General features: G+C 37.6%; 2 protein-coding genes and 1 long non-coding RNA gene across 7 annotated transcripts in view; 2 read left to right on the top strand and 1 right to left on the bottom strand.

Moving 5' to 3' along the window:
* Positions 1-25,024, top strand: part of dnajc6 (DnaJ (Hsp40) homolog, subfamily C, member 6) — a 50,304-nt gene that overhangs the window by 6,765 nt on the left and 18,515 nt on the right. Inside the window, exons 2-11 of one of the 5 annotated variants that reach the window (XM_067459799.1) lie at positions 1,824-1,959; positions 7,206-7,356; positions 15,105-15,154; positions 15,811-15,959; positions 18,675-18,797; positions 20,065-20,198; positions 20,449-20,643; positions 22,821-22,929; positions 24,085-24,164; positions 24,807-25,000. In XM_067459799.1, the coding sequence (XP_067315900.1) occupies positions 1,947-1,959; positions 7,206-7,356; positions 15,105-15,154; positions 15,811-15,959; positions 18,675-18,797; positions 20,065-20,198; positions 20,449-20,643; positions 22,821-22,929; positions 24,085-24,164; positions 24,807-25,000 (1,198 nt within the window). In that variant the 5' untranslated portion in view covers positions 1,824-1,946. Of the gene's footprint in view, positions 1-1,562; positions 1,960-7,205; positions 7,357-15,104; positions 15,155-15,810; positions 15,960-18,674; positions 18,798-20,064; positions 20,199-20,448; positions 20,644-22,820; positions 22,930-24,084; positions 24,165-24,806; positions 25,001-25,024 lie in introns of those variants that run through there. The other 4 variants (XM_067459795.1, XM_067459796.1, XM_067459797.1 and 1 more) reach the window with 4 other exon arrangements.
* LOC137093595 (uncharacterized) lies at positions 8,864-9,959 on the top strand. The gene is made up of 3 exons (XR_010908518.1): positions 8,864-9,646; positions 9,758-9,826; positions 9,926-9,959. It is a non-coding gene; the product is annotated as an uncharacterized lncRNA (long non-coding RNA).
* LOC137093746 (putative nuclease HARBI1) lies at positions 10,032-11,802 on the bottom strand. Its single transcript, XM_067458592.1, has 3 exons — positions 10,788-11,802; positions 10,278-10,559; positions 10,032-10,046 (listed from the first exon to the last, which is right to left on the bottom strand). The coding sequence occupies exons 1-3, from the start codon at positions 11,511-11,513 to the stop codon at positions 10,032-10,034; spliced, it is 1,023 nt and encodes a 340-aa protein (XP_067314693.1). The 5' UTR covers positions 11,514-11,802.

Below are 25,024 nucleotides of genomic sequence, written 5' to 3'. Positions count from 1 at the left end.
AACTCGTTGGTTCTTGCAGAAGCTCAAACGTGAATGAACCTCGTTGGTTCTTGCAGAAGCTCAAACGTGAATGAACCTCGTTGGTTCTTGCAGAAGCTCAAACGTGAATGAAACTCGTTGGTTCTTGCAGAAGCTCAAACGTGAATGAACCTCGTTGGTTCTTGCAGAAGCTCAAACGCGAATGAACCTCGTTGGTTCTTGCAAAAGCTCAAACGTGAATGAAACTCCTTGGTTCTTGCAGAAGCTCAAACGAGAATGAACCTCATTGGTTCTTGCAGAAGCTCAAACGTGAATGAAACTCGTTGGTTCTTGCAGAAGCTCAAACGTGAATGAACCTTGTTGGTTCTTGCAGAAGCTCAAATGCGAATGAAACTCGTTGGTTCTTGCAGAAGCTCAAACGTAAATGAAACTCGTTGGTTCTTGCAGAAGCTCAAACGCGAATGAAACTCGTTGGTTCTTGCAGAAGCTCAAACGTGAATGAAACTCGTTGGTTCTTGCAGAAGCTCAAACGTGAATGAAACTCGTTGGTTCTTGCAGAGGCGTAAATGTGCTGCATAACACACAAGAATGAACCTCATTGTTCTCGTACGTCATGCAAACATGCTGGCGCTTCAGTTTGTTTACCATAACTCATGTGCGAGTTAAGTTAATATATTTATAAAATCGTAAATTCCATCTGTTCATTCATATATAAAGTCCCTGTGTCTCCTCAGAAAATTTGGATTAAAGTTGCATATCTGTCAATAGAGAGACATAAAGCGCTCAGATTTTATCAAAAAGATCTTCGTTTGTGTTCCAAAGATGAATGTCTTGCGAAGAAGTTTGGAACGACAAAAGGGAAATTAATGACAGAATTTTCATTTTTGGGTGAACTATCCCTTTAACCTAAATATGCTGTATTATCATGTCTCACAGTCTTTAATGTTTAGAAATTATTTGTTCTAAAATGTTTATTTGTTCATGCAAAGCAAGAACAAGCTAGTTAGAACAAGAACAGGCTTTGTGCTGAAGCTTTTCCGGCAAAAATAAAATAATTAAAAAATAATAATTCCCCAAAATTTGCTGTGCTGATTTTGAGGGGCATTCATTCGATTTCTGTGGATTGGACATGGTTAAATGTGTTAAATGGACTTAAAAGCATGAAATAAATACCAAATTGGCCAAATTAATTAACAAACCAGCAATAACAATTTATACAATAATAGTTAATGAGACAAGCAAGGTGATTTATTTAGAATTTTCTGAGTTATGCGGTTTCAGATTCTATCTGGGCCTGGTTAGAAATACTACGGTATTAAATACTTATTTTTTTTATTTTTTACTATTTTAGTGACAATTAAGCACATTTCCCCCCCTAAATAGTCTTTAATGTGTCTGGATATTTTAAATGTATGTGAATATATTTTTGATGATGATTCACATTATTAATATTACCAATCAAGTTAGGCTATAGATTTATTTTAAATGTATCTTTGAAAGAATGAGGTATAAAACCGGCACTGTATGTGGATTGAGGGTGCAGAGTGGGCTGCTAACTGGCTGCATTGATTGGCTGCTGGCTCTGTGTGTGTGCAGCGTAGTAAATGCGGCGCTTGATGACACACCGCCCTCTTCTCTCCTGCAGCTAGCGGCCGTATGTAGCGGGGCAGCCTGCTGGAAAGCACATTATTCCCTCCCTCCGAGCTGCCATACAGAACATGTGCATTCCCCTAGTCTCTTGAAATCGTCGTTGTCTTACGTCTATGTGATTCCCAATTGTTCTCATGAGCCTGCTAGGTGGCTACAAGAAAAAGAGCAGTTATGATGGCTACGAATCTTTGCAGCTGGTCGATAGCAGCGGAGAATTCTGCACCGGGGGACGAAGCGGCGGCGGCAGCAGCGGTTTGACGGCAGTGACCCTCGGCAGCGTTAAGACAGGCCCCGCGCGACAGGACGACTACAGCACCATGGACAGCTCAGGTATGAAAACCGCGTCGACCGGATGGCGCTTGCAGGCCAGCCGCTCCTTCGTGTGATAGACACCAAACAACCTGTTTTGTGTTTGTTTCAAGTCATGCTGATTTTCTGTAAGAATCCTCGGCGGTAGATTAAATATTAGCTGCCGATATCCGCCGGAAGCATGTGCTTCGTGTCGTCTGTTCATGTGCTGTGTCATGACAATTGATCAAAGTCATATAGCTGCCGTATGTATAGGAAGCTACAGTAACAGTTGATTGCTAGTTGACAGATCAACTATTGAAATTCGACTTTTGTGAACTAGATAAATGTTCATAAATGATGATTGTTGTCTCTTAGATTGGTGTGCTATGCAGTTTCGCACTTTCTTTGGACATGCATGTAGTTGGGCTGCTTGCATGCAGTTTTATATGGTGTTAGATAGCAATACCTAAAACAGATTTTTGGTATCTGTATTATAATGCTGGGATTGCTCCTGTTTTACTGCAGTGATCTGGGATGAAAGGTGGCCTTCAAAACTGAGACATGAGGAAGAGCTAGTGTCAGGTTCTTTTAGTCCCAGCTGGTGTCTGTTTCCGCCTGGTGTTTTGGAATGTGTGTGAGAGAAAAATAATTTATAAAGCCTACACTATAATATTTTTAAAAATATATTAAAAAACTCAAAAACACTGAGAAGATGCTACAAGCATTAGCCTACAGGATGGCACTTTTTGTCATTATATATTTTACAGTCATTAAATTATATAATGTTAACCTACACTGCGTTTGTCATCTTAAAGAGCTATTTACTTGATTCATCTATTAAAATGATTTAGTTTTATTGAAATTATTTTTGGTGTTATTATTAAGAATCAATGTATTTTGGTTGATTCAGCAATATTAAATATTAAAAAATCACTTTATTTAGATGTTAGAAATTCTTCATTGCATGCTATCTATTAAAATATGTTAATTTCTGTAAAGTGTACTGATAACAACACATTGTGTTATAATTTTAAAAAGTTAAAACAAGTTAAAGGCTACAAAAGTTGCTTTCCCATTGACCTTAATCACAGTGTCACCACATAAAACACCATCAGAGATACCCCCCCCCCCCCCACACACACACACACACTATATTTAAAGAGCAACAAATAAATAATTAAGATAAAAATTAAATCATTATAATTTACATAAAAGATCTACACTCACAATTTAACTAATGACATAGCGCCTTTAAACAATGCTTATATGACAGTACCTTTTTCCTTTATGGCAACTATTACAACATGTCTTATCTTAAAATTATGCACATTGCTTGCTTTGTTAAACATATTAGTATTTTAGAATCGTTTATAGGAAAACCTATTTTAAAATACAAAGTTTTCTCTTCGTACATGGCATGGTTAACCAGTTGCTTGGTTATAATATCTTTATTGAAAGGACAGTTCTGGCAAGTCCTTTACAAAGAACTAGTGTAGTTTTCATCATAAGGCTGGACCGGCCTAATTTAGTGTTGTGGGAGTGTTGCAAGGCAATGCTGGGTTGTGGATTCAGTGGCTGCTTCAATGCAGCGGCCATGTTTACAGCATGAAGCCTAATCACAGTGCTATTAGAAGGAGATTCTAATATAAACTAATTTACTAGAGAATGAGAGAACTATGCTGACCTTGATCAAACCTCTATTCATTTAGTTTCATAACTATTCACTTCGAATTGAATGGGGGAATTTTGAATGTTTTAAATTGCTGCTTGAAAAGACAGTAGCTTTGTGTGAGCCTGTAGGTGATCTATAATTGAAAAGCCAGTCGGGTCTTGTAACAAGACACACAAGCACACAATTACACACACAAACACACACAGGGGGCTGCACATCACAGAGCTTCTCTCTGTGACTCGATTCCTCTGAATTAAAGGAGCAAAAGAAAGGAGGATTGTGATAGGGATAGAGAATAAAAGAGCAAATGTGTTAGGAACCCATTCTTTTGTTACAAATCCACTGATCTGATCTTTGTGGTCAGGACAGCCCCTCTCTCTCTCTCTCTGACACATACATACAAGCGCTATTGGGCTCTTTGTGCAATTAAAGGGACATTAGTAGGAGTTCAAAAAACTCTGTGCTCTGTGAGAAGGGCAGCCTTGGACTTTGAAGTCAACTACACTCCTGCCTGCGTATTTGCTCACACAGAATAGAGCTCCTCTGTACCGCAATGGCAAGTCTGACAGGAAGCCCACTCTCTGGCCGGGCCCACTACTAAAACAGTGCCAGGCCACCCTGCTTTTCTAGCTACAACAACAAGTTGGAGGTAGAAAAGTGCTGACTGTTTACTCGTCAAAAATATGTTCACATTAGTTCTAAAAGCATCTTTTTCTATTGACAGCAATTCAAAATTACATGTATATTTGGCATTAATTAAAGGGATAGTTCACCCAAAAATGAAAACGAGATGTTTATCTGCTTACCCCCAGGGCATCCAATATGTAGGTGTTTTTGTTTCTTCAGTAGAACACGAAGATTTGTAACTCCAACCGTTGCAGTCTGCCAGTCGTATAATGCATGTCAATGGTAACAGTTGAGAGTATGAGAACTTTGAGAGTAAAAAAGAATTTACACATATGAATCCATTTTAAACCCTGTGGCTTGTGACGACACATGATGTCTTAAGACATTAAACGATCGGTTTGTGCGAAAAACCAAACAGTAATATAATTTGCTTTACCTCGAATGTCTTCATTGACATGCATTATACGACTGACAGACAGCAACGGTTGGAGTTAAACATTTTCATTTGTGTTCTACTTAAGAAACAAACACACCTACATCTTGGATGCCCTGGGGGAAAGCAGATAAACATCACGTTTTCATCTTTGGGTGAAATATCCCTTTAACATTAAGTTAAAGGCTGCAGGGCTTTACTGTAGAATGAAATGCATTTAACATTTCTGAGTGTATGTGGACATGTGTTTGGTTCCAAGGAAGTTATCTTAAATGAACATACTTCAGAAATGTCTGTAAATTACTGAGTGTCCCTGCAGGGTATGGCAAGGAGAGAGGAGATACAGGGTAAGGCAGGGAGACAGGAGATTTCAGCTTTAACTTTTATTTAACAAAATGTCAAAGAATACAGCTAGAAATGGAACAGCAGCAGGAGAATGCAAGTAAACACAGGAACGCCAGAACATACAAATTATAAGTCAAAGGAACAGAAACTGAAACCAAAACCAAATGTGATAATAGGTTACAATTCCGCAAATTGTAAATTGTAAATTGTCAACAAAATGTGATAATAGGTTACAATTCCGCAAATTTTTGTAAGTCATTGTAGTTTATTTATTAATACAATTTTAAAAATGAAAGCCTTTTTGGTGTTTCCATGATTTCTGGTGAAACCGTGACGCGATGACACGGGCTATTACACTGCTTAAAATGTATTTCTCTAGATGTAAATATTGGAAACATTTAGGATAATGTAAGCACACAAGTCAAGAAAATATATAATATTATTCTAGTGGTGTTTGGATATTTTAAACCAAAATCTCGCACATTGTGCCTTTAAATATTTACAGAATACTGTATGCTATGACTAGACACACCGTCACTAGGATAAAAGACAAATACAAATATTTATTAATTTGAAAAAAAATGTTTGAATTGGCTGAATGAATAGTGTCTATATCTGAATATATTTATTTCCTATATATATATCACTACCATATATAACAATTTTATTAGATCCAAACAGTAGCAGCGCAAAGATTTAAATTTTTAAACGCACATTAGTGTGATCTGGCATGTCACGTGACTCGCGTGTTGACACGAGTTGCATGACTCACAACTTTAATAAACTCAGAGAGTTTAACCAGGAGTATACACAAAGAATTGATCACATTCACCAATCACCACACTAAATCACAATGAGAAACGACAGGATTGAACAAAATGGGATTTACATGTAATACTTAGAGAACTCAACTAGACATAGATGGGATTAATCAGAAAAATAGGAGGCCCTGCCATACTATCCATTAGCATCTGCTCTAGTCTTGTTTTGTGTGAAACATGATGTGGAATTAGGAATGATGATTATGATTAAAACGTAATCAATTACTTTGACATGTTGTTCCAGCAAACTCCCTATAGAGAAAGCCATAAAACAACAAATGAAGGACCACATACTTTTGTCCATCCATTGTATGACAAACTTCCATAGTACATAAACTGACTGGGACTATGGGATGCTTGACTCTTACTGACAGTGGTCTGTATTAGAATGCTGATGCATGACATTGTTTGACCAGCCAGTATTGTAGCCTGTCTACTTACTGATGAGAATTGCCAGCTGTGTGTGTGTGTGTGTGTGTGTGTGTGTGTGTGTGTGTGTGTGCGCACCCTTGTTTATATTGCATTGTGGGGACCAAATGTCCCCATAAGGATAGTAAATTCTGAGATCACCTACATTGTGGTCCCCACTTTTCAAAAAAAAGTGTGTGTGTGTGTGTGTGCGCGTGTGCGCGTGTGCGTGTGTGTGTGTGTGTGTGTGTGTGTGTGTGTGTGTGTGTGTGTGTGAGGAGGTAAAATCTGTAGCTGAGTGGGAGGTGACTGAGTCAGATTTTTGTTTTGGGTGTGGTAGGGTCATGGACATACAGTATATAACACACTCTCATAAACATGCCAGATGCTCAATGTTTCCTCCATTTCCTCATGCTTTCCTCGGCTTTGGTTCTGAGCGTCTAGTAACTATATTTACAAAGGGAAATTAAACCTTCAGATAAACACGATCAGCACATGCTTTGATATTGAGTTTCCTTGGTGATCAGAGCTACTGCAGCATTAGACATCTGCCTAAATGATGCTGCATGTTTGATAGAGATGTACTACATATTTTTAATGGTTGTCTGCATGCTAGTCATTGCATAAGCATGTACAATGTGTAGTCATGACTTTTTAGCCGAGTTTATACACTACCATTCAAAAGTTTTCTTTGAATTTTGAAGTTAAAAAGATGACAATTTGAATGTTTAAAAGTGACAATTAAGACTTATGTTATTACAACAGATTTCTGTTTTAAATGTTCTTTTGAACTTTGTATTCATCAAAGAATCCTAAAACAAAATGATCTCAGTTTCCACAACATTGATAATAATAATAACTTTTGAATAGTGTATATATCGATATACTAGTCTATTACTAGTCATGACATGTAAAATGTGTGTTTGTGGTGTCCCGTCTGCATGTGTGTTGTAAGATATGAAATTCTGCTCATTCAAAGGCCCTCCGTCTCCAGATATGGATGGAAACTATGGAGGGGGACTTCTGGATATGGTGAAAGGAGGTGCTGGAAAGTTCTTCAGCAACATCAAGGACAACCTCAAAGACACCATCAAAGACACCTCTACCAAGGTTTTGAACCAAGTGGCCACGTAAGACCTTGTGTTTTTTGTGTTTGTGTATGTGAGTAATCACCTACATTGTCCTAACTCAGAAAAAAGTTTGTTAAATATACCAAATAGTGTTGCTTGGTATAAAAACATTAAAATCTATCATAATTACCCACCATGATTGAATAACAAATTTGTGCATTGGTTTTGTGGATGTTTGCACTAGTGTTCATGTGTAAGACTTCAGAGAAAACAGAGTCAAGGTCTTTCAATAGAGTTCCTGGTAACCTAGTTTTATTTAACAACTGTTACTATTAATAAACCAAGATTTCTCAATGTAATGACTCTGTTTAGTAATGTGTGTTAGTAATGGCATGGGAATAGAGGACAGGGCAGTCCCACCCATTGATGGTGTTGGTTCATTACAACATGCCATCTGGTCTCTCTGAGATTGACAAACTAAGTATTGAAGTGTTTTTTTGTTTGTTGTTATTTCAAGTAGTCTAAAAGTATGTTAAGTTATACTTAATATGCTTATATGTACAATGATGCATCTGCTCTGACTGACATAATATCTTCATGTTAATAATGGCACAATACCTTCATAAACATCATCGCTATCATCAACTGCATAACAGGCCTTAGACAGAAAGCTGCTTGTTCAGCAGGAAACCCCTGTTTACTCTTTGTCACGGCTGTGTGTTTTGTGACCCAGCTGGTGTGCAGTTATCCAGAGGATACTCTGGTGATGCATGGGATAGCCGAGCTTCCAGAACTTCTGAACTATTCATGTGCGTTTATCACTCAGCTGAAAGGAAAGCATTCAACACTAATGTGTAGACATAGTACGAAGTTCTTATGTAATGTAGCATTTTGCCCCTGACTGACCCAGAAGCAGATCAGATCCACCAGGTTACTTAGGGTGCCCTTAAGTCAGAGAGCATTATTAACATGTAATATTAAATGCTTTATTTGGTAACCAAAAATATTGCTATTAATATTTTGTCCACTATATTAAAACATGACTAGGACATGAAAATGTACTGCATAATAACCCTGCTAAATGAAAATATTTAAATTATCAACATGAGCTATTATGGGGGAAAAAGTCTCTCTTCAACAACAATGTGTGCTTTTCTCTTTCTCACACAAACAGATTGAGAATGATTAAACAAGCTGCTATTTTCCACCACTGTGCAAAGGGGTGACATCCACAGACCACTGCATAAACACACACACACTGTAAACTACTAGTGTATTTCATTCACGTCTTACACAGAGGCTTAGAATAGTAGCTTGTTTACATATGATCTCATTAGAGGGATTTCACGCATCAGCAGATTACTCAGGTGATTTGGGTGTTGTGTAATGTGGTCCTCTAGAATACAGTTAGATGACTCAAAAACATGAATATACACTTATGTTTCGAAAGCTTGGGGTCCGTAAGAATTTTAAAATGTTTTTGACAGAAGTCACTTATGTTTAACAAGGCTGCATTTATTTGATCAAAAACTTAAATGAAAAACATCTCATGTTGCAAATGTAAAGTTCTGTGCCCGGTTGCATAAAACACCTTAAGTTTTTCCCTTAAGTATGATACTTAAGGCGTGATTTCCCCTTATCTAAGGGAATGATTTAAGGGTGTTGCATATAATCCCTTAAACGGTTCTCTTAGGTAAGGGAAACCGTTAAGTGTTTCACGACTGCAACCCAGGTTTTACCGTTATAAAATTCTATTGTTGCCATAGACACACTACTGTACACATTAACCTATAGGAACTGTAATACAATGGATAGGCCTACAATAGATATGGATAAAGAAAACAAAAAAAGAAAGCCAAATTGGACAGAGGAGGAGAAATGTATCCTTCTGGATGAATATGGGAAAAGAAGGGCAATTTTAAAAAGTAAACTCAATCCCCAAATAACTGCGGCCAAAAAGAATAAACAGTGGGAGGAAATAACGGAGAAGATCAACGCACGTAATCTAGGTGTAAAGAGGACCGTATCGGAGGTAATAAAAAAATATGAAAACGTCTCTGTGGTGGCAAAAAAAGAAATAAGCCTCCATAGGAGGGAATCCAACAAAACGGGTAAGAAAAAAAAAAAAACAAGTTCTTTTTTCTTCGCACCGAGTGCGTTTTGATACCATATCACAGAGTTAAAGAGCTAACGATAACAAAACTGCAGATGGAGGACCGCCGCCTTCTGAACTGTCAGACTCAACGAAACTAGTCCAAGACATCATTGGGGCGGACTCACCTGTCCTAGCTGGCATCCCTGGCGGGTTAGAGAGTGAAGCTGAGATTCAACAAGAGGATAATTACACGGAGTGAGAACATTGTCTTAAATCAAATAAAAAATATCACTACTGAGGATAAACGATTTGAAGATCACGACAAAATAAAATATGCTTTGTAACGTTATTTGTTTCACACGTTAGAGCTTCTCAGCAATCAAATCAGCTTCAACACCGGCAGAGCGCCAGCAGCACGCCAAACCATGCAGCGAAGTAAGGTTTTATTATTTATTTCGTTAACAATTATTTTAGTCTATTGTTAAATTTACTTAGAACAGCCTTGATATTTTTTTTTCATTATTTCTTTAAAAGACTTGTGAATTGCAGAAAGACGCAAATATCCTCTCCAACCGCGACAAGAGAAGAAGTGCTAGAACTGCAAAGAGATGTCCTACAGCTTCAAAAGACAAAACTGCAATTAGAGCTCGAAAAACTTAAAAAGGAGAAAAATCAAGACATTTACAACTTCATTCTTAATAACAAACTAATGCAGCTACAAAGTGAAGGAAAAATAACAATCACATCAATTGACGAATAAATTTTTTTATGACAGATCTGACAGGTTTTGTATTTATTTATGATTTATTTATTTATATTTTATTTATTTATATTTATGAGTATTGTCCATAGGCTACTAGCTAAACTAATTAAAGAATGCATTTACGATTGCATCTCTGACAACAAATCCAGCCCGTTGAAAATCTTGTTGATTTTCTTCATGAGCCTCTTCTGCTTCTGCTTCTTGAGCCTCTTCTTCGACATCATCTCCCTCTTCAGAATACATCTTTGACATGTTAAAAAGAACAACGCTGGCGACAATAATTCGGCAGGCCCTTGGAGGCTCAACGCGCAGCTCGCTGTGGAGACAGTGAAATCTGCGTTTGAGCTGTCCGATCGTCCTCTCAATTATAGACCGTGTGTGTGTCAACGCATTGTTGTATCTTTCCTAGGATCAAACGATGACCATAAGTATCAACAAGTCAAAATACATTTTAATACATTGAAAAATATGATCAATAAGTTGACAATAGCCTATATGTTTTTACTTAATTTTCAACTTTTTAAAGTTAATAAGCTATAGTGTAAATATAAAAAAAACTCTAGTCAGTTAAACGTAATTTAAGTTGAAATGATTTGTAAATGTAAGTTGTCTGTAACATTATTAAATACATGCCTGTGCAGCGTTAAGGGGATTCATGAAGGGCGTCATGAGCCATGGTCGGCAGGGGTAACCACTGTCCCCTAGCAGAAGACCACCGTGCATCCCAGCCTCAAAATCTCTTCCGATCTTGCTCTCTGTCAAAATCCTAGAGTCATGTGTACTCCCTGGCCATGATGCAACAACATTTCTAATTCTGCACAGATGGTCACACACTAGCTGCACATTAACAGAATGGTAATTTTTTCTGTTAACATACTGATCTTCATGCGTGCGGGGAGCCTGAATTCTGACATGTGTGCCATCGATTACACCACTTATTCGAGGAAACCCCGCTTTCCGAAAAAAAGAGGTTTGAATGGCATCCAGTTCAACACGCGATGGAAATGTCACAGTTTGTCTTAAATGACGGCAGAGAGCCCCTGCAACCCGGTGAATAACTCTACTAACTGACGATTTATGAACATGGAAAACATCTCCCACTACAGACTGGAAACTCCCAGTTGCAAAGAACCGAAGTGCTATAAGCAACTGTAACACAGAGGGTAGTGAGTGGTTACGCTGGGTAACATGATCAAGATCGCCTTCCAGTTTGTTAGCGATCTCATATATCCCGCGGCGATCAAATCTATATTCGCGAAGCAGTTTTTCATCGCTAAGATGGTCCAGAGGATTCTCTCTATCGCGAAAAATTCGCCTTGGCACATTTACATCTTCAACAGGATCAATAAACTCAGCCATTTTGTTCTCATTAATGTTCGTCAACTCTTAAGGTAAACTTTTCCTAACCTTAAACTATACTTAGGAAAATGACAGTTAAGGGGCTTTATGCAACGCTTAACGGTTTTTAAGGGATTACTTAAGTGAAAAATAGACATTTGAGGAAAATTCTAAGGGTTTATGACGTTTCAGTTTAAGAAACCCTTAAGTGACACTTAAGGGTTATTTTATGCAACACCCTTAAGTTTAAGGGAAACCTAAGGGCGATCTTAAGGGAAATTTTCACTTAAGGTGTTTTATGCAACCGGGCACAGGTTCCCTGAGGAGGGGAAAAAAAACAGCATGATCAGCGTCTGAACCATGTGTCTAAACTCGATAATTGTATTGGCAGGAGGCAGCCTATGACATCACTATGCCTATGGCATCGAGATGCAGTGTCTCATTCCCCTTCTCGTAGAACCTAGGTTACATTTGTAACCCAAGACATTCCCTTTCAAATGAGAAAATTGCACTGTGTCTGGCAGGAAAGTTCTTACTGGGTCAAGGGGTAAATTCCTTTATGGAAATGTGTCACTTCAGGTGGATTTATCATCAACACCTAGGATCACCAGGAAAGCTGACCCCCCGCCATCCTAGCCTAGTCAGCCTGCAACCTGTCTGCCTAAGCAAAATCTCTAAATTCAGCACTCTTATAGAGGCCTCTAATGAGAGAGTATTGCAACAGGCTGTAACTACTTCATACCGGATTCTAGAGACGGACGTCCTAGAAAGCTGAGTCTCAGAATATCGACCCTTCAAGCGAGGGGAGTAACTCTGCCTGAAAATGGGTTCTTAGTGCAGAGCACTAAAGTTGCTATGGGGGAACGGAGTACTCTACATAATGACCCTCTTGTCAGTACTGACCATCTCACTGGTTGTACGTTTATCAACAAGGCCCAACGAAAGTCCTTCAACAGGCTCTGGACTGATGGGCGGAGTAATCAACAGGATAACTCTCCAGAATGAGAGGATGCCTAGCTACGTACGATACTGGGGATAGCCCTACCAAGGAGGCTCCTATAGAGAATCATGCCACTGGACATCGTAATCCAGGTGGAGCTTAGGGATTACCACACTCTGCATGAAGACTCTAAACGAGAGGAGGTAATATTACCTCATACTAAGGCTGCTCACAGAGAGCCGTGTCACTCGATGTCTCCAACATTAGGAGAGCAGATGCCTTTAGCAAAGAGAGCCAGGCCATTTAAATTAACCATCCCAGTGTTTAGCTCAAGGGAGTGGAGGCTTCAACCTCAATAGACAAGCAAAAGCCTAAGAACACTGTCTAAAAGCCAATGCTTGTTTAAGAAGGAGCTCTAGATAGCAGAGATCTCAACTGGATAATTCTCTAGAATGAAAAGAAGGCATGACAACACTACTCTAGCCGTCCTCCACTTGGAACCTCATCTAGCAGTAGCGCCAAAGAGTTTAAAAAAAACTACCCTCCAGAGTGAGAGGAGGTCTCATCACTCTATATCTTTAAAAACGGTTTTATCGAGGAGACTCACAGAAAACCTTGTCCACTCTGACCTGCTAACCCACAGGGCACAGTCATGGAGGCTCATAAAGAGGAGCTCTAATGAACGGCACCTCAGCAGGATAACTGTCCAAAATGAGAGGAGGCCTAGTTCATTTCAGTGCCTAACCATGCCGAGCACTAGAGCAAGAAGCTCTCAACAATATGAGACAAGACCTAGCAACACTCTTTGTCAAGGAGGTTTACTTACGGCCAATCGACCTGACATCTAAGGTATCAGACTATGACAATATCAAGTACTCAGCATGGCGACCCTCTAAAATATGAGGGGAGTACTCAAAATAAATTTATCAAGGAGGCCCTCAGAAATCCACTTACTTGATTTTACAAGAACTCTTAAAGGTGTCATGAACTGTTTTTTTTTCTTTTTTTTATACTGTTGTCTGAGGTCAACATCATAACTAAAAAGTAATAGTCTATTTTCTACACTGGTTTTGAGGCTGTCTTCTGAACGCTGGGTTTTGATGGGTGTGCCGCAATGGAGACTTGGAAGTAAACGCCCACGGCTAGAATTGGATAATAGAAAAATAAATTGCATATTTAATGAGCTTCAGCTCCGCTGTCCTATTTATGGGCATAAATATGCCAGCGGAGCTGAAGCTGAACAGTGAACTGTGTCAGTTTACATGAGGGAGAGATTATTTTGAAAGCGGCAACTGTAACCTGTCTTTATCAAACAAACACAATGATTTATTTCTCATCCACCCGCAATTGTATTACATTGCCTGCACTCGCACGATTGGTCGATATAAGCGCGAACCGCACACACACACACACACACACACACACACACACACACACACACACACACACACACACACACACACACACACACACACCATCAACTGTAAAACACATGGGCGCACCCAGATCAAGAAAGAATTTCTGCCAACAGGCGTACGTTTTGGTAGCCCATCTGGTATAGCCCAGGGACTAGTACAATTACATATAAAAATAAGTTTTACTCACATAAGTTTGTTGCACCATTCCTGTCTGATCCAATATAGAAGGCACAACATTGTGTCTGCAAATCCAGCACTTGAGACTTGTTTACAAACGATTCTGCGGTGAAATGAAGCAAACAAATGCTTAGCTGGAACTTCATTAAAAATAAAAGTATCACACATTCCTAATATTATGATCTGAAGGAAGCTTATGTAGCGGCTTTGTTCTTCCACAATTTCTTGATGACACTCTGTAAGGAGTAGTAAAAAAATGGAACCGCCAGTTTCCATAGTGATCCGCTTAGAAAAAAGCTTCAAAACAAATGGCTTTTTAAGACAAAGAAGATGACGTGTTCCTTAGTTGGCCTTTTATACTTACGGTCACACTGGTAGTGACGTCATAGGCTGTCACAGGCCAATACAATTGTTGCCTTTAGACACATGCTTAAGACAACTGTCACACTGAGGCGTTCCTCATAGTGTCTAGCCAGACGCAGTGCAAGTCACCATTCGAAAAAGAACAGTAATATTGTTAAATATTATGATTATTTAGGGTAACTGTTTTGAATTTTTTATATACGTCATATTATCCTTCATAAATTATAATATGCTAATTTGGTGGTCAAGAAACATTTTTTATTATTATTAATGCTGAAAATAGTTGTGCTACTTATTATTAGACTTTTTTTAATAGAAAGTTCAAAGAAACAGCATTTTTTTAAACATATTTTTGTTTTGTTTTCAGATTGTTGAAAGCCTTTACTGTCACCTTTAATCAGCTTTTAATTGTTGAATGAAAGTATTAATGTCTTTCTTTTCTTTACGAGCCTAAACTTTTGAATACGTGTGCATGTATATTCTAGATGTACTAGGTGCATAAGCACTAGATGCGTTTATCATTACCACGATTATACTTTTAAATTAAATTTAAGTAAACTGGGTTATAATTGTACCATAATATATTAAGTCAGAACCATTTTTATTAAGGACATCAGAATAATTTTAAGAAAGAAAGAAATGAAAGGCATATGGATATGAATATATGTTATGCTGTTGATATTGAGTTTATGTGTTCTCTTGTGTACAATTTAGATATACAAAAGGAGAGTTGGACATTGCTTATATCACCTCACGTATTATCGGTGAGTAATGAATAATTCTATGGATTTACATGTGTCACATATGTTTGGGCATGCATGTCCTCCATTTTAACTTTTATTATATAATCGATCAGCCAGTTTAATGTATTTGCTCATTTCTCACTCTCATGATCTCATGTCATGTCTATATGGCCAAAAGTGTTTTCCGGAGGGGATATTTGTTTTTAATGAACCTGCAAGTTTGATTAAACCATAAGAATATGAGGAAAATGTTGTATCTCTTTAAATATTTGAAGTATGAAGGAAGAACAAAACACTAAACATGGTTAAAGCAGAAAAAAATGCAATCTACAGCTACAGGTTTTATTTTACTATGCAAAAAATGCATACATGCATACATCATACAACGTGATCAGTTATTAAAATGTAACTGGTTTTTGCATGTGTTCATAATTTCTTTTTAGGATAACCTGGCAAAAAATTATGTCCACACAATTTGGCATGTTTCATTGCGTTTAACAAATGTTTACTCATTTGAATAACGGGTGAAGATGTCAATTTCTTAGGCCGGATATTATTTTTGGACAGCTCTTGGTGTTTCAGCTATATGCACTAAATGCATTGTTTGTATTGGCAACACTGGACATACTGGAAAGAAGTGTTATAATTCTTTCCTAATTGTCATTTTACTGTTTCAGTGATGTCATATCCTGCTGAGACGGTAGAGATGGGCTACAGGAACCACACAGAGGATATCCGTTCATTTCTGGACTCACAACATGCCGACCACTACACTGTTTTCAACCTGTCACAGAGGAACTATCGAGGGGCCAAGTTCTCCAACAGAGTGAGTGCAATCAGCTGCATTTCCTGAATTACATACTTTCATTTCACATACCAGATCACTTTACAAATCAAAGTGCCAGTGGGCTAAGTAGTAAGAGCTTGTGTTCAGGTTAACTCTTTCCCTGTCAGCGCTTTTTAGAAAAGTTGCCGGCCACCGCCAGCATTTTTGATCATTTTAACACAAAATTCATGGCCCTCAGACTATTTTGTTGTATGACTGTCTATATATGCAATATATCAAAAGAAAGAACAGATCCTCTGTTTTTTAAACAACAACAAAAAATAATTCTAGCATGTTCATGCACTCTTATTTTTATCTTATTTGTAAGTTTTATTTAAAAAAGCAACATTTGGAGCAAAAATCTTAGAAAATCACGTTTTTGACAAATACTACATTTGGATCGGATTCAGAATGATGATCAAAACATAGAATGAGTAGATTGAGTCCATCAGCACACCCTAAGCTTGCACAGACCTATAGCTTGTCCTGGGTTGGCATTTCATTCAGTAACATTAAGCAGTTTTGATTTATGTGCTGTTTAATTTTAATGATCACGTTATTTTACATTTGCATATGATTACATTTGCTATAGCTTGTTTCTGCTACTTCTTCACCTGTGTTTTGATCAGGAGATTTAGTACTCTTTCAGAAGATGTGTAATAGCGCCCCCTATCATATAACATTAAAAAAACATAAATCTGGAAAATTCAGTCAATGGTGGGGAAAGAGTTAAAGTACTTGGGAAGATTTCCATCTTGTCTTTGTTGCCTTTAAGTCATAAGTTCTTATTAAAATTTGTACAAAATGATGGTGTATGTGCTCATGGGGAATTTCATACATAATTAAATTGCAACACACAAAAACTGAAAATCACTTTACCTTTGTTAAACATGTCATCTGGATTTAATTTATAAATACATTTGCCTTGTTGAAAGCCTACTTACTGTCACAATCCCGCTCAGTTGCAGTTTTTGCTTTTTGATCCTGGTTTGCATGTAAGAAGATGAGGGCATTGACGTGGGCTGGATGGAGGCTCACCTCCTGTCGGGCGATGGTATTCCAAGCATGTGGAAAAAACTAGTTAGGACAGCCAAGAAGCTTTTGCAAAGCTTGGCCAAACAGGGAAATTTGTCCTGGTTGTGTGCCCACCACTGCAGGGTGTTCTCCGTGGTGGGAATATGTGGTGTTAATGAATATTCACAGACTTATTTGACTGTTTTGGAGTGGTGTCCCATTTTTTAGAGCGGTTCAAAAAAGTGCAGTGCTTCTCTAAAATGTTCTTCGTGCACTGCAGCTAAAGATCGAACATATTTGGCAATGACATTAAGTAGAAAATTTGGTGATTTGCTGCCGTCTTTTCTCTGTCACAGCAGGAAGTTTGGCGAAGTTGCTAATTGATGCTGTCAAGATGATTTGCATCGTTCCTCACCTAGCATTAGCGTATGCCTTTGCTTTTCAGATGAGTGTGCATTGCACTTTTACTTACCTCAGGACAAACTTGCATACTTTGCTAGTGACAGTTGTTCAGGCTTCATCTTTAGTAAAGTATTTCCACACACTGGAAGTACCACTGCTTCTTTACTGCAATGACCGACCGGGTTCTTCACCTGTCGTCTTCTGCAAGGTGGCAATGTTGTTAGTGTCAAAATCACATGATCAGCGACTAGTCGCTGCCAAGCTTAAAGCATCATGGCAAAACATTAAAGTCAAGTAGTCAACCCTTATTTTGAGACATTTCTGAGAATGTAGCTTGAATATAAAAAAAAATCCTCAACCCATTCCCTCACAGATCGATTTTTATTTGAAATAAAAAATATTTATATTAAAGCTCAGAACCGAATTTACAGCAGAATTCAATAGTGGGACCGGAGAAGTGGGCCAACGCATTTTTGTGTCATTAAAAAGCATGCTCACTCTGTAAGATGTCATGGGAAAAGTAAAAAAATGGACATTCATTACTAATCTTTGCACTTTGTATCTTAAATTGCAATCCATATTAAATCAGTAATGAAAAATGTTTGTACATTAGATCCCAAATGTCTCATTAAAAAGAGGGCGCCACATGATGAGACATGATGTTTTTCCACCCTTAGCAATGATTGTTTTTAAAAGTAATTCATCATTATAATTGCCACTATGATAATATTTAAAGTTAACGCAATTGTCATTTTATGTCAATAAAAGGGCACTTGAGCCTTATTGGTGTACATAAAAGATTTGGGAAAGTGTCTGTCACTTATTCTACAAGATTAATTTCTGCCTAGAAATGATACCTAGTGGCTGTGGTGACTCTTATGGCCTTCTTTCATTAAATATTAAACAGTGCTTTTCCCATGTAATTAAATAACTTCTAAGATTAACTGCATGACTTAACTATTTCTAGCTCATAACTTTTTTGCTGTTAGAGTTTAAAAAGGATATCATTTTGGGATCACTTGTTATATTGTTTTGTTTTTTATGACAAAAGTGCAGCAACATTGATGTATTATTTATATTCAAGGTTTGGCTTAAATATAAATAATATATGTGATATATGATGATTCTGAAGCTTCCTTCATACACTAACCCCTTGTTGTAAGAATTGTTTTCTTGTATATCCTCATTTCATCCATGCTTATCCAAATCTTGAATCATTTTTATATCTCTCTTATTCATCTGTTTTTTTTTTCTCTCTAACTTCTTCCTCTCATAATTGTCCTTTTCATTCATCTGTAGGTTTCTGAATGCAATTGGTCTTCCAGGCAGGCCCCAAGTCTTCACAACCTATTTGCCGTGTGTAAGAATATGTACAACTGGCTCAAGCAAAATCCCAAGAATGTGTGTGTGATTACCTGTTCGGTAAGGAGGTCTTTTGATGTCCGTGCCTGTTGCTGGTTGTGGTTACTAAGCATTAACAGCCATGACTGTTAAACCAGATTCATTGTTTATATTTGAGTCATGTACTTTTCACATTGTCCAAAAAGGAGTTTCTTTAGGCTAATTATAAGCAAAATAAAAAATATGATTTTCTGAGATAGGAAAACGTTTGCAAAGAAAAAAAAACATTCCTGGCAGTTTTGTTAAACACCTTTCAACATTATCAGCTCTCTTTTATTAAAATTAGCCTTTTTAATGAAAAAAAAAATATGCATGATTTAAAAAAAATGTTACTAAACAAACAAGAAGCCTGGCAGATTTTAAAGATTCAGATTGATTGATTGATTGATTGATTGATTGATTGATTGATTGATTGATTGCTTTGTGCAATTAAAAATAATTATTTATCATTTAACACAAATATTAAAGGTAAAGTAAGAGATTTCTGAGAATCATTGTTGAACACCGTTGTTATTTAAAATCAACTTAAACAAATATATATATAGTCATACACATTCCCCTGTCCCAAAATGCACGGAAAGTAAGAGTAAGCAAGTAAACTAAATAAAGCTTTGCAAAAATAAAGTAAAGATGACGAACAAAAAACAAGGAAGAACAAAAAATGTACATACAGTTCACAAGATTATATAGAAGCAGCAGTACACACTCAAAACTAATATTACTTACAAACCTCTGTGTCTATTTTCAGGCCTTCCCGCTTAGGTCTCTCCAGAACTGGAAAGCGTTTCTGATATTAACACTTGTCATAAAGGTTTTGCCTAATCATAACCCTTCTTTTTCCAGTGATATTCCTCTGAACTTTTCTCTTTGGTAATGTCTCTCAGCCATCTCTCTTTTTACAGTTTTTCTTCAAATCTCCCTCTTGCTCACTCTCTCTCCTCCCCCAACATGAGTATATTGATGATTGGCTACAAGTGTGTTGTGGTGCTCAGTCTGATCCACTTTCAAAAGTGTTTTTCAGAAATCGCTTACTGACACATTTAATATATATATATATATATATTATAATATAATTGTAACATTCAGGCAGGGAAACAGTTAAGGATCTAATTCCAGCTTTATTTACACAAGACGGATCATTAAAAAGAATGTTAAAAAAAACGCAATAGCTTTGCATATGCACAAACTGAAGACTAAAACACTGGGCTATAAGTAAAAAAAAAAAAGGAGGAATTTCAGAAACATCTGTATTCTCCGAGCCTGTCCTGACACACGTTTGCTCTTTCAGGATGGCAGAGCTCCTTCGGGCGTGCTGGTCTGTGCCATGTTCTGTTTCTGCCACCTTTTTGCCAACCCGGTGCCAGCCATGCATCTTCTCAGCGCCAAGAGGCCTGGATCTGGCTTGTGGCCCTCCCATAGGAGGTACGACCAATCAGATCGCAGCTCTCACACAAAGTGTAGCTTTGATAGAAACTATAGATAGAACAATAATCTTACAGTAGATGATGAACTAATAAAATTGCTATATGGCATACATTACCTTTGTCTTGAAATGTCAATTTCGCTGCATGTTAGTTGTAAACGGAGAGATCAAAACATGTCCCATATTTGTCATATAAAAATATGACAGTCTTGTATGTATGTATGTATGTGTGTGTGTGTATTTATTTAGGTACATAGGTTATGTATGCAGTTTAGTCTCAGAGAAGCCCACCGTACCCCACTCCAAACCGCTAGTCATTAAAGCCGTCACAATGAGTCCTGTTCCTTGCTTCAACAAACAGCGCAGTGGCTGTCGACCATTTTGTGATGTACTTATCGGTGAGACCAAGATATTTTCTACAGCTCAGGAGTATGAGAGAATGAGGTAAGCATGTCCATACAGATACTCTGCTAATGGTTCATGGCAACAACAAAAAAAGATGTAGTGAATAGTAATATATTATCCTATCAGATATTGCCCTTTATGTCCTATTGTCAGTTATCAATTAATTGTTAATTTCAAATATGGTATGCAATATTTAAATTGAATTGGCCACACCCTAAAAGTTGAATTGGAGATTGAATTAGAATGACAGGAAGAAGAATTTACTGAATTGAAATTCAGGGTGTGTTCACACTTGACATGTTGGGTTCGAGTAAAGGTGTCATGGACTGGCTTTTTACATTTTTTTATACTGTTGTCTGAGGTCAACTAATGACATTTGTGTGGTTTTTCGAGAACATCACTAATTACATTAACTAATAAGTAATAGGCGATTTTCTAAACTGGTTTTGAGGCTGTCTTCTGAATGCTGGCTTTTGATGGGCGTGAAGCAATGGAGACTTGGAAGTAAACGCCCACAGCTAGGAGATTTGCATATTTAATGAGCTTCAGCTCCGCTGTCATATCTATGGCCCTGTCAGTTCACATGAGGGAGAGATTATTAAAGCAGTAACTGTAGTGATTCTCTCGACCACAGGGCTTGTAAACGTCTTTATCAAAGAAACACAATGATTTATTTTTCATCCACCCACGATTGATTGGAATATTATTTCTATATTACATGACCCGCACGCATGATCGGTCGATATAAGCGTGAACACACACACTCATGCGCACCCAGATCAAGACAGAATTTCTGCTGATGGCCGTTCCTTTTGGTAGCCCATCTTGAAACCACACACCCCCAGGACTATTATTAGACCTAAGTTTGTTGCACCATTCCTGTTGGATCCAATATAGAAGGCACAAAATTGTGTCTGCAAATCCAGCACTATGAGACTTGTTTACAAACGATTCCACGGTGAAATGAAGCAAACACACGTATACGGTCTTCCCCACGTGAGCTGGAAATTCATAAAAAATAAATGAAGTATCACACATTCCTTATATTGTGATCCGAAGGAAGCTTCTGCAGAGACTGTGTTCTTCCACAATATCTTGCTATCTTCTTCCACATGTTTATTGCTGCTGGCTAGCGAGCCGATCAGCTCCGTGAGTCGGTGGGCGGGGCTACTGGATTAGACATGCTGTAGAGGTGTGTTTCGTTGCGCGATGACGTAAGGATGAAGCACACAATCGTTTTCTGAGCCTGGACTCTATAAAAGCTTGTCTTTGACTAAAAAGGAAGTTTTCAGCTCTGAAACTTACAGGATAATCTTATATTACCATGACCTTTTAAATATCAAAATCTCAAGGGAAAGTTGATTTCTCAATTCACACCCCTTTAAAACAAACCGATTGTGATTGCTCTGTTAGTGCGGTTCATTTGAATAAGTGTGAACACTGCCATCTGAAACCTGGGGCGCATCAAACAAGAGGACCGAGACCGCTGAAGAGATGGGTCTCTGTCCGCTTTCAAAATGAACTCTGGTGTGGTTCGAATGATATGAATGCAACAAGACATGTAAACGAACCAAAAAGGACAGACTTGGTACAAGCGTCAGAACCTCGCCTCACAGATTGTTTGTGTGTGTGTCGGAGGGATTCCTGACGCTGTTCTGACTCATTTACACATTTTATAAGCCCTTCATGAGTTCTTAGCTGGTCAAAATATCATCATATGCAGGCTATGCATGCACATACGCACAGCGATTTCATTCCCACACACAGCAGTGATTTGGATGTTTGGTAAATTCTTTCTCAAAATAGGCAATGCGTCATAAAAGCCAACCAATCAGGTTGTGAACGTATCCCTATGTCTTTAGGTTTGGTATCTTTAGGTTCAGTGTTAAAGTTGTCAATCGGAACACTAAATGGACCAAGACTAAATGTTTTTTGTTCCGGACCAAACGAACCAAGCGAACAAGTGTGAACACACCCTTAAAGAAATCCCCATATGTTGTGAAACGGTGAAAAATAAAGTGTATTAAATGTATAAAAAATGTAATTCTACTTTTTATACTACTTCTGTATCCTGTTTGTAACCTCAAATTCTGAAATGGAATTTTCTTTATTTTATTTCAAAGGTAATTTGTGAATTGTTGAAGATAACTTATTTAGCACTTAAAAATTATATGTTTTGCGTAATGCTGAAGTATATCTTTATGTACTGCTCTCAGGGAACACAGGATTCAAGAGGGCAAAGTGGTCTTTCCTGTGGGAGTGAGTGCCCAAGGCGACGTGGTAATTTCAGTCTATCACATGCGCTCCCATGCACTTCAGGCCAAGGTATGAAACCAATAACTAACTGTTTCCCCTTTTAAATTTAAAGCTGCAACAGAGAAGAAAACTATAAAATGAGTATATAGTATAGGCCTACATGTAACAGGTTTCCTACGCAGTTAAACATTTTTTGAATTTGAATAATCCTGGATAAGTATGGAAAATTATTTGTGTTTCCTATTCCTACTATTGCCTGTATACTGTTTTCTAACATATAAAATTAAGAATTTCTAAAAATGAATCATACAAGCAGTGTTTTCTTGGCAAAAGTTTAGTGATCATTTAGGGATTTTCGAACACAACTGAAAGAATTCAAGGCACACATTTTTATTACGCACAACTGCCATAAACCATGTTATTTTGCCATAAGCTGATCTCTTTTGAACTTCAACAAATTAATGTGTGTGTGCCACTCAAACCAGCAACAATCAGGAGCAAACAACTATCTAAATCAGACTGCACTTTGCTGCATGGCGATTATGCAACATCAAACCACATTTACAGTATCAAACTGATGTGTCAGAGGTGAATATGTTTAGATTATACAGCGTTTGGGGTTTCTTCTGATCATGTAAGCATGTAATCACTTCGAGAATACCAATGAAAAAATATATATTTTCAGATTGCTGTACTTTCAAATATAATGCTGAAAATACTGTTGTATGAACCTGCCATTTATGTTAAATGTGGTCTGAAAATCAGAGCGGTTTGGAAATGTAAGTCTGGAAAAGTATGGCATTTTGTAGGATTTAAAAATTTGTAGGAACCCTGATGTAAGCTTTCTGTTCTTGCTTGTTCCCAGCAAGCAATTTGGGGGGTTTAAAAGACGTCTAATAGCCGTCTGAACACAGCCCTGAGGTCTAAGCTAAAACCAGGCACAATTTGGGCTGTTAGTGAAAATGAAACCAAAAGAAATGAAACCAAACACCTTGTAATCACTGTTGACTTTGCTTACATGATGGAATATCATACATCTTACAAGTTATTTTGCATTTATGTAATCAAATTCAAGGTTATTTTGGCTAGAAGGGGGTTACTCATAGCCGGACTATGTCGGGTCTATAGTGAACCGAGATGGTGAAATGACAGCTATTGCTTTCTAGGTTGTTAGTGACTGAAATTTGCAACATTTTCAGTGTTTAAATTCTGCTGTGTTTGCAGGTAACAAACACCCAGATATTTCAGATTCAGTTCCATACTGGTTTCATCGCCCCCGGCACAACAATCTTAAAGTTTATGAAGTAAGTATTTCTTTCATAATCATCACACTGTAATGATGGAAAATCTGAAGCAGTTAATCTACATTTAAGTAGAATCTAGATTTCAAATTGATTTAAAATCTAGCTCCACTTAGTGACTGACAAAATTACCAATTACTCTTGGTCTTGGTTGTAGTAAGACAAAAACTCAAATGATATACATGGAGGAGAGCTTTTTGCTTTATCATATAGCATCTGGTTAAGACACCTGATTAGGGTGTAAAACTACTTTATTTAACATTCTTTAAAATCTTCTTAGTATTACAAATACCATGACATTATTAATTTATAGACTACATAGCATATTTGTGCTTTTAAAAACTGATTTGTCACTCCAAAGGACAATTTTAAGTTTCACTGCAAAAATATAAAAAAGGGTAAAAATTTGATAAAAAATCAGTGATGCATAAAAAATCTTAATTTTACAGTGATGCATAAAAAAGTCCCCGCACTAGTTTATAGTTTATTTTCCGATAATCAGTCGCAGTATGCAATAAATATCTATCGCTTCTTCTGTTTTATTGCAACTTTAAATATGTGAACAGTTACTGCACCCAAGCATATATGCTTTCTCTTATACATTGATGGAAATGTGCAGTTAAGTATCTGTGTGTGTTTGTCCAGGACAGAGCTGGATGCCTGTGATTCTCCAGAGAAGTACCCGCAGCTGTTTCATGTTCTGTTAGACATCGAGGTTGAAAGCACAGAGAAGCAGAAAGATCTCACCCCACCGTGGGAGCAGTTCCCCACCAAAGACCTGAGCCCCAATGTGCTCTTCTCCTGTCATCAGGAACACCAGGATGCACTTGCTGTTGCAGGTAACACACACAAATCCTATATAT

This window comes from Pseudorasbora parva, chromosome 12, assembly GCF_024679245.1.
Source record: "Pseudorasbora parva isolate DD20220531a chromosome 12, ASM2467924v1, whole genome shotgun sequence".
Lineage (NCBI taxonomy): Eukaryota > Metazoa > Chordata > Actinopteri > Cypriniformes > Gobionidae > Pseudorasbora > Pseudorasbora parva.
The sequence above is the reverse complement of the archived record's forward strand: the minus strand, read 5'-3'. Positions and strand labels throughout refer to the sequence as shown.